At 39.4% G+C, this 18,334-nt stretch overlaps 1 protein-coding gene across 17 annotated transcripts in view; it reads left to right on the top strand.

Annotated features, from left to right (window-relative positions):
* KLF12 (KLF transcription factor 12) overlaps positions 1-18,334 on the top strand; it is a 536,618-nt gene that overhangs the window by 496,876 nt on the left and 21,408 nt on the right. For all 17 annotated transcript variants that reach the window (XM_061435084.1, XM_061435083.1, XM_061435090.1 and 14 more), the window contains one exon: positions 9,390-9,547. In XM_061435084.1, coding sequence (XP_061291068.1) covers positions 9,390-9,547 — 158 coding nt within the window. The remainder of the gene's footprint in view (positions 1-9,389; positions 9,548-18,334) is intronic.

The raw sequence follows: 18,334 nt of genomic DNA, 5'->3' as shown, positions 1-18,334 counted from the left end.
TAAATTTTCAGATCACAGCCTATGCTTTTTTTCTAGGAATCGCAACAAAAAATAGGATTCTTGTTTTCTTTTTTTCCTTAAAGATAATAATGAGAGCTTATTGATCACAAAACTTTAATTTAGAAGTCTGCATATAAAAATGAAGATTCAAATTTCACATTGTTTCCTCTTTTAAGATCAGCATGTTCTGTTTTTGTTTTCTTTTGCTTGTTTATCATTAATACTTGACCTAGTTCAGAAATAACTTTGTGGGACATACACTTAAGAATTACTGTTGTATCATTAGAATGTGGAATAAACACACTAGGCCCTAGGCTAATGTGGCTGAGTTTCCTGGCAGCCATAACAAAAACGTAAATAGGGTGGGGATTTTTAGTTCTAACTATCTGATGAAAAAAAAATTTGTGTATATGTATATATTCCAGTTTTGCCAAGCAGGCTTTCCTTCATACCAAATAAAGATTATAACATAGCTCTTTCTCTCTTTCTCCAGTTTTATTGAAGAGTGAGAGAAGCCTAGCTTGAAGAGTCAGGAAATAGACTAGTACCAGCTCTACTACGGTTTAGCTGTGTGGGTTTGGCATAGGTTAGTTTAATTAACTTTTTGAGCCCTGGTTTGCTCATCTTCTAATGTCTTTCAGGTATAAATTTGGGTCACATTACTATACCTTCTAACTTTTATAACATCAATTTGGCAGAGTACTCAAAGATTGAGTTTCAAGAAGGAAAATAAAAACAAGTAAAATATTTCCTCCATTAGATGGAAAGATTTTTGGTATTCTCCAAAATTCAAATACGTACACATTTTATGGTAGGACAAATGCCTATTTGTGGCACCAGATAGCCAAAAAAAATTCAAGTGAGATATTACTAATGAGTTCTACTTAGCCATGTTATTTTATATATCCCTGTATGACTAATTAAAAACTGTTTCAATAATTTATGTAAGCATAAGTACCAGATATTAACTGGTATAATTTCGGTGCTCTTTAATAAAACAAATCTCTAGTGGAACATAGACCTTGCTAATGATGAGCATAAAATAGATGGAGGCTGTGTTGATGGTTACTTAAAAAGTTTATTTATGATTGCATTACAATAACTCATAAGAACTGCATATTTCAAACATTTTATATATGTCTTAATATTTAAAACACCAAGTCTTATTATATATTGTCCTCACCTAGTGCACATCCGTACAACTTCTTTATGATCGGATCTGTCGTATAAGAAGATCCTTCTGAAATGGAAAAGTTATCGTGTTTATATCAAACATCAGTGTTCACCCTTGAGAATGTCCTCATGGGATGGACTGTGTTCCCCCAGCTCTTTCCTCTCTTTCTTTCTCCTCAGCCTTCCCAGCACCTGCTGATATGCCAGCTTCTAGAGAGGCATGCATATAACCACATCTTCATTCTTGAGTTTAAAGTTTATCTTTAATAAAATAAAGAGAACAGTCCTAGAGGGTCTCAAATCCAGATGGGCTCAAAGACCACACCTGTAAGACAAATGCATGCTGCTGCTGCTGCTAAGTCACTTCAGTCGTGTCCAACTCTGTGCGACCCCATAGACGGCAGCCCACCAGGCTCCCCGTCCCTGGGATTCTCCAGGCAAGAACACTGGAGTGGGTTGCCATTTCTTTCTCCAGTGCATGAAAGTGAAAAGTGAAAGTGAAGTCGCTCTGTCGTGCCCGACTCTTAGCAACCCCATGGACTGCAGCCTTCCAGGCTCCTCCGTCCATGGGATTTTCCAGGCAAATGCATAGCGCTGTCTTTATAAGGCAACAGTGGTAAGGCCTGTGCCAACCTCGGGAAGACAGCACCTGCCTTAAAGGCATTCTGATTGTTTAATCCTGTTCAGACCTAGAAAGTTTTTTTTAAGGCTTAAATGATCCATTGAGCTACAACTCCTAGCGTGAAACATAATTTAAACCCCAACGTTTCTTGAAGAAATTTTGTGGAAATGTTCTTCTGAATATTTTGACAAGTGTTATGTCTTCTGTTCCATGTCCAGTATAATTCAGAAATCTATACTTGTTTCAGGGCTCTTGTTCCATCCTACATTATGAATTGATTTTATGGGAAAAAATCTTTACAATGAATACAGTGTTGCCCCCAAAGAAACTATTTTGAATAGATAACTGTATATCTGAGATGGGTCTCTCTTTTTTTTTTTTTTTTTTTTTTTTAACAAAAAATCCTCTTTCAGCCTGTAATCTGAATTCATCATACAAGTTTAACTATATAACAAATCACAGCAGATGCCATTAATAATTTATTTTTTCTATTTATCCATGTATCTATTTTATCTTTTGCTTAAACAGCTTATGATCTTACTTGCTAAAATATGATGAATCAAAAAAACAGCAGAGTCTGTAACAGTTTTGAGTATTTTAATGGTCCTAGATAGTGATTAAAATTACTGAGTAGCCGCTGTTATTTTTAAGGAAAATCATGATATACTATAAATCTATCTATAGACTCACCTACAAAAAGTTAATTGGTAAACCAGTGAACCAGTCTTTTAATTAGTAGGGTATTTCATTTATTAGAATAATTCAAAATAAATTCTGCACATATTCTGTTTGTATGAAAAAATGTCAGCTTTTGAACATATTTTGTCTAAGTATTACTCTTGATTTATACATTTCGTGAAAATGGATTTATTTTTATTGAATTCAAATTTGAATGTAAAGTGGTGTAATGTTTTTGTCACAGCTTCTGGAAAGATTGGCAACTTCTAATCTTACAGTTTCAGTGTGCTCAAAATTAGTTTTCTGTAGGAAGCTGTGGGCAGGAATGAAAGTGAAAATGTTAGTCACTCGGTTGCTTCTGACTCTTTGCAACCCCCTGGACTGTAGCCCAGCAGACTCCTCTGTCTATGGAATTCTCCAGGCAAGAATACCAGAGTGGGTTGCCGTTTCCTTCTCCAGGGGATGTTTCTGACCCAAGGATGGAACCAGATTTTTCTGCATTGCAGACAGATTCTTTACCACCTGAACTACCAGGGAAATCCATGGGCAGGAACAAAAATGGTGAATCAGTGGATTTGTGCTATCTTAGAATGACGCTTCTGGGGACTGGATAATGAATGTATCTAAATAACCCCCTTTCTCTAATTAATATCCCATTGAAGACCTTGACATGGTTTGATAGAAGCTAGAGAGTCTGTGATAGTATGGAAGAGAAATAGGAAGATTCCTGCTTCTGAGAGCCATCTGCTGGCTAAGAAAAAGCCTGCAAAAACCTACATGTGTCTGGCTTGTCCACATGAATAGAATCTCAAGTACTAAGATTTATGTAACTCCTGGTTAACTGAAATTCTCATCAACTCTATTTTTTGGCTTGTGGCCTCTATATTTCATTCCCAATGTGGTGTTTGATTTACTAACGAGGAAGTGGTTCTCACTTCCGTCTATTCTGCAGCAGCAGCTGATTCAGAATTCCCGTAGGTGATATTTACATTCTACTGAAAATCATTTTAAAACAAGCTTTGGAAAACAGTACAAAATATACTTTTAAAACTGAATGTGCCCTCTTCCCTTAAGGTAACTCTGTTGTGCAACTAACTCTAAACACTTTCTGGTACCATTGTAAATAAACAAAGATGGCAGGAAAGGAACAAGTTCTCTGGTCTTGATGGTTGAGGAAGACTTAATCGCATATCACTGCCAAACTCAATCTTCAAAAACATTTCCCTGGAAAGACACATATTTTACAAAGTTAAGAAAGTATTTTTAAGGTAGATTAATAGTAAGTAATTACACTGTGTATCTCCACTGGCAGTATTTATAAAATAGTTTAAAATTCTCAGGAGTAAAGTGTATGCTTTATCATAGCAGACTACATTTAAGAATGCTTTTATGTACTGTTGTTTCTATAATAGGATTAGAGGGGAAATTTAAATGATTCAGGTTGTTTTGTTGCTTTTTTATCTTTTATGGGGCTTCCCAGGTGGTACTAGTGGTAAAGAACGTGCCAGCCAGTGCTAGAGACCTAAGAGATGCAGCTTCAATCTCTGGGTCAGGAAGATTTTCCTGGAGGAAGGAATGGCACCATTCCAGTATCCTTGCCTGGAGAATCCCATGGACAGAGGAGCCTGGCGGTCTCCAGTCCCTGGCTTCGCACAGAGTCGGACGCGACTAAAGTGACTTAGCATGCATTCATGCTTGCATCTTTTATTAGATGTGGTTTATATTCCTAAATACCCAAGTGAGTAGAGCATAATAACTCAGGTGGATTCTGATGTCCTTGGGTTCAGATCCTGGTGTGGTCACCCACTCTGTTTTGGCCTTGATCTTAACCTCCCTTTGCCTCGGTTTCCTCATCTGTAAACTAAGGGTACTAATAATATTGACCTCCAAGAGCTACTTTGAAGCTTAAAGCATTTAGAGCAGTGCCTGGCCCATGGCAGGCATTCTGGCAGTGTCGGCTCTCATTGTTATCCTCAATCCTCCTCCTTGATGTTCTGTTGAGATGATGTGTGTGAATTTGCTGAAGGACCTTCCATCCCTCTGTTTTCTGCTCGTTTTAAAATTTCCAATACAATATAGTAAAGTTAAAAAAGAAAAAAAAAAAAAGAAAAAGCAACAAATGGGAAAAAAAAAAGAAAGAAAATAAAATTTAGGATGTGTGTGTCCTCTTCCCAGTCTTAAAAGATTGTCCTGGCTTTTTCCTTTTAACTCCTGTAGAAACTCCAATTTCAGTGAAGGGCGTCTCACTGCTCTCGGGTCACACGTGACAAATGGCCTTTATTACCTGCTGATTACAGTTAACCTTCATTCCTTTCATGGCAGCTGTGTGGCGCCTTCTATTTAAATAGAGCTGTTCTTGGATGTGACTTTTCGAGCCTCTCTGGGTTTCGTTCTAATTTAACTTACCATTCCAAGTGGGACTATTGTGTCACTGAAGGCGTGATTCACTCATTTGTTCTCTCTCCATCTAATTATTACGACGAAGTGCCTGTGAGGCCCCCTCAGGCATTCATTCACTTCTCTAAATGGTCTAACCTTCTAGGGAAGGGAGTGGGCCTTTAGTTATTCTTTATGAACTGTGTGGATGTGTTTAGTGCAATGTCTGGGAACACACTAGCGACTGTGTTCAGTGGCTGAATGGTCCCGACCGTTTTCATCATACCAAGCTTATTACTAAGGTTTATTGGAAGAATCCTCTGCTGGCATAGGCAGTAGTTTTTTGCACATTTCCATTCTTCAGAACGAGGCCAACTTTTGAAGCACACAAGTCAGTGTGAGTGCATGTGGGGATACCTTAAAAGCTGTGGAAACAAAGGGCGCATGGCTCAGAAAGCATAGAAAGGGCAGAATATTTTAATTTCACTGAAAATTTTAATTGTAAGCCGTGCTTTAGAATGCCGTTCTCTTCAAGTTAGAGCAAAGAACCAAGACACTCATGGGAACATATGATTTTAATGGTTACCCAGAATCCCTGGTATTCAGTCACCACTTTGTATATTACAGCATTTAAAATATGAAACAAAAAAAAATAGATATGCAACAAGCAACAAAGTTTTACTGTATAGCACAGGGAACTATAGTCAATATTTTGTAATAACCTATAATGGAAAATAATCTGAAAAACAATATATGTATAATTGAATCACTTTGCCATGCACCTGAAGCATTTAAATCAACTGTACCTCAATAAAATATATGTATTATGAAAAAAATAAAATTTGAAACAGGGAAATGAAAGTAAGAGGAATTCAGTAAGCACTATCAGAAGACTTGAAGTCCAAGGATCCTGGTGAGGATTAATTAACCAATTAAAGGTTAATTAATTGGTTGATTATATTGAATTAAGAATACCTGACTTAATACATTAATCCATTCATCCATCCAACTATTCAGTCATTCTATTTAGCAAACATTTCTTGAATGCCCACAATGTTCTTGGCTCCAGAGACCCAAAAGTACTTGGTACCAGCATCTTAACTATCAGATTTCCTGCCGTGGACTTGGCGTGGCCAAACACCCAGTCCAGTTATCTCCCAGCTGCCATGTCCCCCAACCCCAGGGTCGTGCTGTGGGCCCAGTACAGCAGCAGTCCTCCGTGGAGTTGGGTTTTTCTCTCCTCTTCCTGTGTTCTTGAAGCTCGTCTGCATTTCTGATTCTTTTTTTTTACTTCAGCCCCATTTACCTGCCTTTCCACAAAGAGATGAAATAAGTAGTTCTTGTTTGAAAGGTACAGGCTAGCGTAAGGTTGTGTGACATCTGAGGGTATCTCTGCCATTTAAAAAGGGGAACCAGGGGAAGTCTTACCCATTGAATGCCATTTTAAGGTTAGCTTGGTTGGGTCCATTTATTCAATGCACATAACTCTTATTTTTATCATCATCATGCAGATATCTTTAGATAGTTGTTCTTTATAATGTCCTAAAACATTTCACTTTAAAATGAGGAAAACCGCGGTATGAAGTTTGTAGAGCATTAAGGCCATCCACCGAACATGTGTTCAATTTTGATGTAAATTCAGAAATCTGAGTGAAGTGGTTTCCCGCCATTCTGTAGCTCTGCTTTTCTTCCCTGCCCGCCATATAGTCCAGTGGCTGACTGAATAGCAGCATTACCTCCCTGGTCCCTTATAGACTTGCTTAGTAGTTACTGAGTATTGATTTTAGGTTTATTTTTTTACTTTTCTCTACATATATGAACACATAGCAGAATAAATAGCTAAAATCAACAGGCCAAGCAATATGTGTGTGTGATTATGCTTAGTTACATTTAGACTTCTGTATAGATGCATAGAAGCATTGTACAAAACAAAATGTTCTTACTATAGGCTTTATGTTATAACTTGAGGGACATAAATACCATGTCATATTCTCGATTTGAAAGGTGTAAAACATACCACAACATGAAAGTTTCTATTTGTGAGGCCCCCAGTGACAAGATCCATATTTGTTTTTATGACTAAATAGTCAAGAAGTGAATTACTGTTGCCTTATTATCACATATAGAGTCAATTTGTTCACAAGAATCACATGCTATGCCAGAACGTACCTTGTTGGGAGTGACTAAAGCCCTTCTCTCATGGGAAAGACCAGTCACACTGTTTTGACTCTCTTCACAACCAAGCTCCAATCCCTACAACTGAGTCAATGATGTGGAAAACCACCAAGCCTCATTGAGTGGTAAGAAGGCTGAAAAGTGGCTTAGCCATCCCGTATGTTCTTTCCATCAACTTCATAGAAATCTTGCACAAAACTGTTTAAGATACAGGCAGATAAACGTCATTTATATTTGATCTTAGCTAACAATATAAAGCATTGGCTACTGAATCTGTTACTTGTACAAGTGAAAAGATGCTTTGAAAACTTGGGTGGCTCAGTCAGTAAAGAGTCCGCCAGCAATGCAGGAGACCCGAGTTCAATCCCTGGGTCGGGAAGATCCCCTGGCAAAGGGAAGGGCAACCCACTCCACTGTTCTTGCCAGGGAAATCCCATGGACAGAGGAGCCTGGTGGGCTACAGTCCAAAATGTTGCAAGAATTGGACATGACTTAGCAACTAAGCCACCACCACCATATGGAAGGAGACATTTTAAAGTTTACTGGAGCAATGTTGCAGTAAAATATTAGAAATAAATCTATATGTCCATCACTTAGGAAATGGATTTTTAAACTCTGGAATGAATGTTCATTGGACTACTCCCATATTTCATCTGAGTCAAGTATTAACCAGTTATAGCCCATGGATCAAATACTGTCCACTATTTGTTTTGTAAATAAAGTTTTATTAGAACATAGACACACTCATTTGTTTTATTTATACTCATTTATCTATAGCTGCTTTCATGCTACAGTTGCAGGGTTGATTTGTCACAACATAGACTGTATGACTCTCGGTCAAAATACTCACTATCTAGCCTTTTATAGAAACAGTTTACCAACTCCTGATCTAGGTAGATTAAAACACCATCTGTTATAAAATACACTGCTGAGAAAGATAAAATAAATCAATTAAACCATGACCAGCCATCAAATGTCAGAGGCATCCTGAGTTAGAGACATTGAAATATGAAAAGATTCATCTTAGGATCCGTGCACTATGGCATATAGCACTTCAAATGAACAAACCACTGTGTCTGTATCAGTATAAACAGAGCTCAGATCCTCAGTGTCAAGTGAGCAAAAGTCAAGTGTGGAACAATTTGCAGAATGATGTGAACAGCCTTTTATCTATATGTCTCTTTAAAAACACGGTATAATGAGTTTCCATGAATGCAGATACCAGTAAGCATAATTTAAAAGAATTGGAAGGATTTGTAGAAAACTGATGATAGAGATTTTGCCTGGGAGGACAAGGGATCAGGACAATGATGGAAGAAAAAGGGGGAAAGTTATCTTTATCTGTAGTGTTCAGTTTTTTTGAGGACTGATTTATTCATAAAAAGTAATTTTAAAAAACTTTGAAACCGGGAAAAGCTGAAAGAAAATAATGTCAAAGTATTAATAGTGGTAAATCTTTTATAGTAGGAGTATGAGTGATTGCTTTTTTATTGTATTTCACTGTAACTTTAAAGAACTTCATGAATAACTTAAAAAAATGAGTCATATTCTTCATTTCTATCTCAATCAAAAGAGATTAATGTTGGAAGAAGTACATGTTAATCTGTTACCTGACATTACAAACTGATCCTGTTTTTCTACTGTGGCATTAAGATTAAACAATGTACAAGTCAGGGCCAAATTTCATAGTTAAAACTTTTTTTCATAATGTGGTACAGCTAATCTTTAAATACAATGCACTTGATTCTTCACCGTGAAAAACTACCAACGGGAAGAGTTAAATGTCAGGTGCATTTTGCAGAACCAAAATAGCTTGTCATGAGTCATGTTATTGATGTACTGATGTCATTTCTTTCAGCCCAACCTCACTTGTTTTGAAATGTACATTGTGATTTTACATGATTTTATGTGTTGTCACATGCAATTCAGACCCTCATGTTACTTATTAAATGCATTCATTTTGTCATTTGTCTGTAGCAGGTCTCCCTAAAATATTCTCTGTAAGTGTCTTTGCAAGTTCAGAACTTTAGGCGATAATTCTACCACCACCGGATAATTTCTTTTGATGATGGAGATCTACTCATTCACCACTGCTTTCGTGTACTTTTTTGCTTTTTTCATTCTGTTGTTATTTTAAGCATGTCTTCCTCTCCCGAGGAGTGTTTCATCAAAAATAGGTCAAGCTGCCCTGCCCGCCTTCGAGATTAAGCAATGAAACGTCTCCCAGAAAGTGACAGCAGTAACGTGGACCTGGGGCCTCGAGTCTGTATGAAGCTGCGGGCTGCGAGCCTCAGGTCACACGGTACTGGAACCAAACAGGGTGCTGTGTTTGCTCACCATTTAAATCTACTTTCTCTTTTTCCAGTTCAATCTCACCATTTAGTATTGAGAGCACAAGACGCCAGAGAAGGTCTGAATCCCCAGACTCGAGAAAACGGCGTATCCACAGATGCGATTTCGAGGGCTGCAACAAAGTGTATACAAAAAGTTCTCACCTGAAGGCTCATCGAAGGACACATACAGGTAACAGCTCTGCAGGGCTTCTCACCTGAGGGTCACTGAGAGTCCAGACAGGGCCGGCTGCTTGACTTCGGACCCCTGGGTGTGCTGGAGTGTTCTGTGCTCACCCATCATGTCTGAGCAGGGTGCATTCCTTCTCTTAGTCGAAAAAGGCTTAAGTCTTAGTGAAATTTAGAAACAAGTATTTCTTCTGTGTCTTAAGGACTTATGTTAGTGTGAACCCAGTGGTCTAGACTTTTTCGTAGTCAGAGTTGCCACTTAATGCTTGTCTAGGTTTTAAAATGTCCACGTAACATACAAAACAAACTGAATAAAATCATTTTCTTCTCTTAAAGTTAGCATTTTCACCACCACTTAGATCATGTTTTTCTCCCCTTGATCTCATCCCCCAAATAACCAAACGGATAAACAGCAACAACAACATGAAATAAGATTGACATATACATAACACTGCCAGGAGTTGAAAACTTTATTTCTCCATGATTCCATTTGATTCTCACTGGTATTTTTTTGTATATGGAGAGGATTTTTTATATTCATAGTTTGCAAAGAAGGAAATTGAGATCACAAGTGACTCGCTGACTTTGTCACCATCCATTCACCCAACACATCTACGCTCCCACCGATTCACCCTCCCAAGAAAGAAGCTGGTGGTTCTTCACTTAGCTCTCTGTTCACCCCATCCATCCTCTACCATGTATGTCTCTCACTTGGCATCCCCTGTCTGCCTTGCTTTCTGGATCCCTTTGGGTACCACTGATAGGAGGCTCTGGGAAGAGACCAAAGACCAAATTCCTCCCCAATTACGGAACCTTTTCAAGGAAAAGTGACTGGTGACTGGAACATGTGAACCTCAGAGAAGAGGGAGATTCATTCATAGGCATTCCTGGTAGCAACATACCAGAGATCAAGACAGCCCAGTCCAGTAACTACCCTGGACAGGAATCTGGCTCCAGCACCCACCTCTGGGAGCTTCATGTGTAACAGATCCCATGGGGCCATGTAAATAGTGCTCCCATCTCAGATACATTAAGGTAACCACACTGTGTGAACTCTTTCCCAGCTGAGGTAGCAAATTTATTTAAATTGGCATTCTTTGCCATATATTGAGTCATGTTAGTATAGCAGATTGTTTGAAGCTTTCTTTACAGAGACTTTCATGATTTTGATCATTGAGGTGGGGCATCTTTGTGTGTGTGATGATGTTATAGCACAAGATGCTGCTTGAATTCAGAAAAGCTTTATAGAGTCTGCAGTTTAGTCTTGCTCATCTACCACGTTAATACGTTTGCTATTTCTAAGGTAATTCAGCGCAGTGTGCAAACTGCCCCTTCCCATCTTTCTTCCCTGTTCCCAGCCCTTCTTCCGTTTCTTCTTAATTCCAGATCTTTCCCTCTTCACTGATCCTGAGCTCTCCCAGGAGAAGTTTTCATCTATTTCTTAGACACTCATTTTGTTGTTGTTTTGTTTTCTTGGCCACACTACACGGTATGTGAGATACTTAGTTCCTGACCAGGTATCAGACCCGTGGCTCCTGCAGTGAAAGCACAGTCTCAACCCCTGAACCACCAGGGAAGTTATCAGGCACTATTTTTTAGTCAATTTTCTTTCTTGTTTTTGGATCTGAAAAATTAAGCCATTTAATATTTAAGTTAGTTTTTTATTGGAGTACAGTTGATTTACAAAGTGTTAGTTTCAGGTATACAGCAAAGTGATTCACTTATACATACACACATATCTATTTTTTCCAGATTCTTTTCCCTTATAGGTTATTATAAAATATTGAGTAGAATTCCCTTGCTACACAGTAGGTCCTTGTTGGTTATCTGTTTTATATATGGTAGTGTGTATTCAATTTTCTTATGAAGGCCAAGAATGAGTATAGACATAAAAGTTGAATAAGCATATTTCATCCTATCAGTAGATAATGAACACAAATCATAGGAGTAAGTATGATCAGGTTGTATTACTGACATTTTATGGGAGCATTTCAGTTATAAGAGAAAAAAAAAAGGATGACCTTTCATCAGTGAATCCTCATATATTTTGAGTTATTCCTATTTTCCTTGAACTTTCTGAGATAACTATTAGCTCCATTTTCACCAGACATCCTCTATTTCAATTATCCAAGTGGTGAACAGTGAAAGAGAAGAAAGGGTTTAATGAGATGCTATGAAAGGATTTTAATGTGATAGCATTGTAGGATTGAATCTTGAAGGTTTTAATATATATTGTAAAAGTGGGGGAAATGTGACATATGCATTGTAATTTAAAGCAATATAAACCTCTAATGCTGAAGCAGAATTAATCAGCGTGGCTTATTAATAAGATGAAATCATTGACTCCTAGGGTCCAAATGGACCTTCGATGTCATGGAGTTTAGTTCATTTCCACATTAGAGGAATCCCTTGGGTGTCATCTCTCACGGAGAACCAGTCCCTACTATGCAGTTTTCTGCACACTTAACAGACCTTTTCTTTCATTTGATCCGCACAACACCTGGTCTCATTGTCTCCTTGGTAACGAGAGTGGCTCCCGGTCGAGTATTATTTCCTACCTCTCCTTAAATTCATCGAGTAACAGAGAGCTTTTGCTTCTGCAAGACAAGTTGGATGATGTTTCCGAGGGCAGAGTCCTTGTCTCTGACAGCCCTGAACTGTCTGCTATGCTTTGTTTGGCTACTTTATAGCTCCAGCCGTCACACTAATTTTCACTTCTGGGCGCTAGTGCTCCTCTCAACACTGCCATGAACCACTGGCATCTTCATTTCTCCAAATCAGACACCCTCAATTCTCTCAGCCACTTTTTTCTAAGTATACTCTGACATATCATTGTGTTTTCTAAAGTTTTCACCCCCCTAGTTGATGTAAGAGCTCTTGTTAATGGACATCTCTTAATAGATGCGAAGATAGAGTTAAGGCTTTCAGTTGTCTTTCTCTGTTAGGTCATCTATGTCAAAAACTGCTGAAATCCTGATCTTTCCCTCCCTTGTAACAATAACATTTCTTTTAAACCAAAGCATGCGGTGGTGTATTTGTCGTTGAACCTGTCAAATGATGGCTGCCTTGAGAGGGGCGGGTTTTCCCTCACTGAGGTGTTTGCCCCAGGCTGGATAATCTCTTGTGGGAGATACAGGACAATTATTGCTGTGGGAGCTGCACATACCCTTTCAAACCTTAGAAAAACTTATACTGTATATACTACATCCATTTGATTGATGCGAGCTCATTATTCTAATAAATCGAAAAGACTTTAGAACCCCTTCCTGCCCACCTTGCTTTTAGTATTTTAGGTTTCTTCTTCAGCTTCTCCATTTTTTTCAAGTACTGAATGGAACAGGTTCAGGAAAAAGGACTCAGATGTGGTCCTGGAGACTTCCATCCAAGTGGGTCTCAATTCATAAACTTACAGCTAAGAATCCACCTACTTGTCCTGCCTCCGATCCATGTTTCTTGATCTCAAAGCTCCACCCAAAAGTCCTTGGGAAATTTCTGCCCCAAACCCAGATATGACATATTCATCCATCCACTTAGCAGAGAAATACTTATACTGGGCAAGACAGAAGATCCTAAACCACCAGTCAAATAACAGTACTTTTAAAAAGAAAGAATGAAACTTGGTTGCTTTGCTGCCACCAGTTCAAAGTGAGCCCATACTGGTTTCTGATTTATAATTACGTGCAAGATTTCATAACTTTGTGCTCAAAATGAAATGAACACTAGTTCTGTAGGGATTCAGGTTGGCTTGCTTTGCTTTTAGCAAATATCCTCTTAGCCTTACCTTTGCTTCAGGCATATTGAGTAAGGTATTTGTGTGTGACCAGTAATAATGAATGTGAAGTATGGGATTATAACAGATGACTTATGAGAACTACACACGCAATGGGAGGTGAGCAAGGGGCAACAAGACACTACCTTTGAGAAAGTCACGTTAATTCTGCCTGTAACTTGATCTTTTGTGCTTTCTTAGTAAATGATCAGTCATCTGTTTAGGACATAGATATAAAGTAAATTAAACATATCTATAGGAGTGTGAAAGAGGTTCATTTTCTACATACTCATAAAGAATTTAGAATAAAGCAAGAAATGCTGGAGTACCTTCTTAAACTGAAAAATAACTTAGTCTAATGAATGTGCATTTTAGATAATAGCATAGAAGTTTGGCCAAATATTTTAAATGCCTACTAACATTTCCCTGTGGCAAATTGTTTAAGGCATATTCAGTAGAAGGAAAAAATATATTTTGACCATCACATTTACCCTACCGTCAGCAAGTATAATAATTATTCCTATTCACTAGTCTGAATTGTGTGTCTCCTCTGCATGAAGCCATGTACAGTGTATTTAAATGAATCGCACTGTGTTGAAATTAAAGGTCGTTTAAATCTGTATGATACGTAACTATTATGTACAATGAATTTCTCTGATTTTAAGAATTTTACTGCTTATCAAATGATCTAAATATGAATTTTAGGAGATAATGGTTTTACAAATTTGATATTACATATATATAACTCTCTTTATTTTCCAAAAATGTGTGCCATCGTGTTTTCTGTAAATAAAATGCAGTACAAGGAAGTAACACTCAGGCACCACTGATTCGTACAGCCACTAGATGGCGCACAGCAACCAGATGTTGGGTCTGGCTTAAGAGGGTCCAGAAATCAGCTGGAACCCTCTAGTGGTACATTTGAAAGGATATGATTGTCCCTGTTCTGCTAAATACTATTATTTAATGATGAACAAGGAAATGGCAAGATAAAGATTTAAAACTAGGGTTTTTTTTAAATAAGTATTAATCATTTCAACATGTAAGAATATTTAGTTTCAAATGAATCATAATTTGAAATTTTCAACTTGGTATCCTGTTCTCTAATAAATTTTTGAGGCTTGTTTAGCCAGTCTTGCCTCATAGTTATTTGAATTCGTATGAACACTCTACACCTAAATGTTAAAAAGTAGTGAACACAAGGCAGTCACATTTCTTATCTATCTGACTGTAGCAAAAGTAATTTGTATCTAAATTTTACACATCAAGGAAGGTAACTCATATGAATACTTTAAAAATACTAACCAATTTTTATTTAAAAGTCCCTCATTTATTTCATTATGTCCTAGCTTACCTTTACAAATGAAGGAAATGTTGTATTATTTAGCTCTTCCCTTGAGGAATAAAGCCTTTGTAATAAATATCATGTGCTGTAATTTCATGTCATGGGGTTGCAAAGAGTCAGACACGACTGAGTGACTTGCACTTACTTTCACTTTCACTTTTTTTCAATGACCGGTGCATTGGCTCCCCAGATGGCGCCAGTAGTAAAGAACCCACCTGCTAATGCAGGAGACATAAGAGACACAGGTTCAGTCCCTGGGTGTGGAAGATCCCCTGGAGGAGGGCATGGCAACCCACTCTAGTATGCTTGCCTGGAGAATCCCCATGGACAGAGGAGCCTGGTGGGCTACAGTCCATAGGGTCGCAAAGAGTGGGACACTTAGCGACTTAGCACACACAATGCCTGCGCATGTAGTATACTGCAGATGGATAGTGCATATAGATAATGGAGAACAGGGGAGCCTGGTGTGTTGCAGTCAGTGGGGTCGCCAAGAGTCACATATGACTTAGCGACTGAACAACAGCAACAAAAATGGCTGCACACACATGCATACACTGTGATCTGAAATGCTCGTAGATTCCTTGCTTTTTCACTTTTTATCTGCCTCGCCCCTTCTCATTGCTATTCCTCTGTTTCTTGCTTCCAATTCGGCATCTCATTTTACTGGATGAGATTTTGAAATGACTTGATAAAATCCTACACAGAAAATCACGAGCCGTGTGCCAGCAGTGCATCTTGCTGGCCTTTGTTCACTAGTCTTGGGGTTGCTAGGTCTTACCTTCAGGCGGTGGGGTGCTGCTTCTATGCTCACATCCATCTTCATTATTTAAATAACTCATTCCATGTAAAGCTCCACTTCAGACCCTCTGTCTAGATTCATTGTTAGATAAAGCATAAGGCTTAATGATGCCAAGATAATGAATCACTTAAGGACAGACTGACATTTTTCAAGAAAAAAATCCTCTGCGAATAAGTTGTTTGCACATCTTAGCCAAAGAGCTTGCAAGTATGCACCGTATTGGTAACTGCAAAGAAATAGGAAACTATCATAGAAATAGCACTAAATTTGAAGTCAATAAACAGAAGTTTATCTCTGGCCCCTAACTGGTTGGTGAGCTTAGACAAGCTACTTAACTCAGTGAATCGCAGGTTTTCTATTTTTTTAACTGTGAACATAAATATAGCAAGTTGTGGCCTAATTACCCTGTGTGTGCATGGTAAGTCACTTCAGTCGTGTCTGACTCTTCATGACCCCGTGGACTGTAGCCTATCAGGCTTCTCTGTCCATAGTCTTTCCCAGGCAAGAATACTGGAGTGGGTTGCTATGCCCTCCTCCAGGGGATCTTCCTGACCCAGGAATTGAACCTGCATCTGTTTCGTTTTCTGCAGTGGCAGGTGGGTTCTTTACCACCAGTGCCACTGCATGCCCAGTCAGTGCAGTGACGGTGAAAGTCGCTAAGTCATGTCTGACTCTTTGTGACCCCATGGACTGTGGCCTTCCAGGCTCTTCTGTCCATGGAATTCTCCAGGCCAGAATACTGGAGTAGGTAGCCGTTCCCTTCTCCAGGGGCTCTTTCCAACCCAGGGACCGAACCCAAGTCTTTCATGTTGCAGGCAGCTGCTTTACCATCTGAGCCACCAGGGAAGCCCCGGTAAATGCAGGGACTAACACATTATAGGGACCCAGTCATTATTTGTTGAATTGAAATTATGCGTCTTATACTGATACGGATATATGTTATTAATGTGAGCAATAGGTTTAAGGCAAAAAATGTTTGGATAATTTAGTGTATTCTTATCGCAATCAACTGTTTGCTCCAGACTCTACTAATTTAAAATGTATATAATGCAGAAAAAATGGGGGTAAAACTAACAAACGAACCAGTCTCCGAACATGCTCGACTGTACGGAGCTCACTGCACATTCTAGCCCTCTTCCTGAAATGGCCTGCCTGGGTGCCTCCATTTTTTTCTTCTCGAGTTGGTAAACCTCTGTTTATTTTTGGAAACTGCCTCAGTGTCTCCTTGTCTGTTAAACTCTCTGACCACCCTCCTTCGCTCGGCACTTCACTCATAGAATTCCATCGTCTCTAATCCTGGAGCACTTGGATGTGTCCCTGTCACAGCAGCGCAGTGGGCAGAGAGGGGCCATGTGGGAAAAAGTGGAGCAGGGCGTGGCATCTGCTTGGACATGAGGGCAGGGTTCAGGGAGACTTTGAGGACATCTGGGGTGCATGGTTAGCAGGAAGGAATGCTGAAAGCAGACACGGAGACCAGTGTGAGAGAGAGCCAATATCTCCTAAGGACCTGCTGGGTCAGGCTCAGAGCTCTGCTATTTCTTTCCATAATTTAATCGCATCTGTAAGGCCTTGGAAAGGTCAGAGCAGCAGTCCCCAACCTTTGGGACACTGGGGACCAGTTTTGTGGAAGACAATTTTTCCACGGACCGGGGAAGGGGGGGTTGGTTTCGGGATGATTCAAGCCCATTGCATTTATTATGCACTTTATTTCTGTTGATATTACATCAGCTTCACTTCAGATCATCAGGCACAAGATCCTAGAGGTTGGGGAATCCTGGGTTAAGGTGCTCTTTGCTGTCATGGAGTAGACAAGGAGGTGAGCTGAAAGGCAGACTTTGGTTTCTCTAAAACCTGTTATTCTAGTTTTATAGAACCAGTTTTTTCTAGTTTGTTGTGTTTTCATTATACCTATCTGCAACAGGTTTGCTAATAACCTACCAGTCTCCCAGCGGGGCCACACTCCATGCAGGTCTAGCCAGTGGCCCCTACCTGTTTAGAGTTGGTCATTAAGGTACTTGGAAGTATTAAGATAGCTGCTGCTGCTGCTACTGCTAAGTCGCTTCAGTCGTGTCTGACTCTGTGCTACCCCATAGAGGGTAGCCTACCAGGCTCCCTGGTCCCTGGGATTCTCCAGGCAAGAACAATGGAGTGGGTTGCCATTTCCTTCTCCAATGCATGAAAGCGAAAAGTGAAAGGGAAGTCGCTCAGTCGTGTCCGACTCCTAGCGACCCGATGGACTGCAGCCCACCAGGCTCCTCCGTCAGTGGGATTTTCCAGGCAAGAGTACTGGAGTGGGGTGCCATTGCCTTCTCCGATTAAGGGGATGTTAAATGGCCAGTTTTTAAAATTTCTATTTATTTATTTACGGCCACACTGTGTCTGCGTTGCTAACATGTGCTTCTCTAGTTGCAGTCCTCAGGCTTCTCATCATGGTAGCTTCTCTTGTTGCGGAGCATGGGCTCTAGAGCACCCCGGCTCCATAGTTGTGGGGCGCAGGCTTAGTTGCCCCACAGCGTGTAGAATCCTCCTGTATCAGGGATCGAATCTATGTCCTTTGCATTGGCACATGGATTCTTAACTACTGTACCACTGGGGAAGTCCTGAAATGGTCTATTTTTAAAGTTTTTCATCATTAATGTGAACTGGTCTTGTTTTTTTGCCAAGCTTCACAGCTTGCAGGATCTTAGTTCCCTGACAAAGGATTGAAACCCAAGCCCCCTACAGTGGAAGCATGTTCTAACCACTGGACTACCAGGGAATTTCCAGTCTGTCTTTAGCATCAACTAAAATTTCTGAAGTTGTTAGAAAGCCCGTGAGAAGACAAGGACCAACAGCATTAATAATTAAATGAAAAGAGCAATTCTTGAGTGATTGCTCT

The sequence above is a fragment of the Bos javanicus genome, chromosome 12 (assembly GCF_032452875.1).
Source record: "Bos javanicus breed banteng chromosome 12, ARS-OSU_banteng_1.0, whole genome shotgun sequence".
Lineage (NCBI taxonomy): Eukaryota > Metazoa > Chordata > Mammalia > Artiodactyla > Bovidae > Bos > Bos javanicus.
This window is presented reverse-complemented; position numbering and strand designations above follow the sequence as displayed.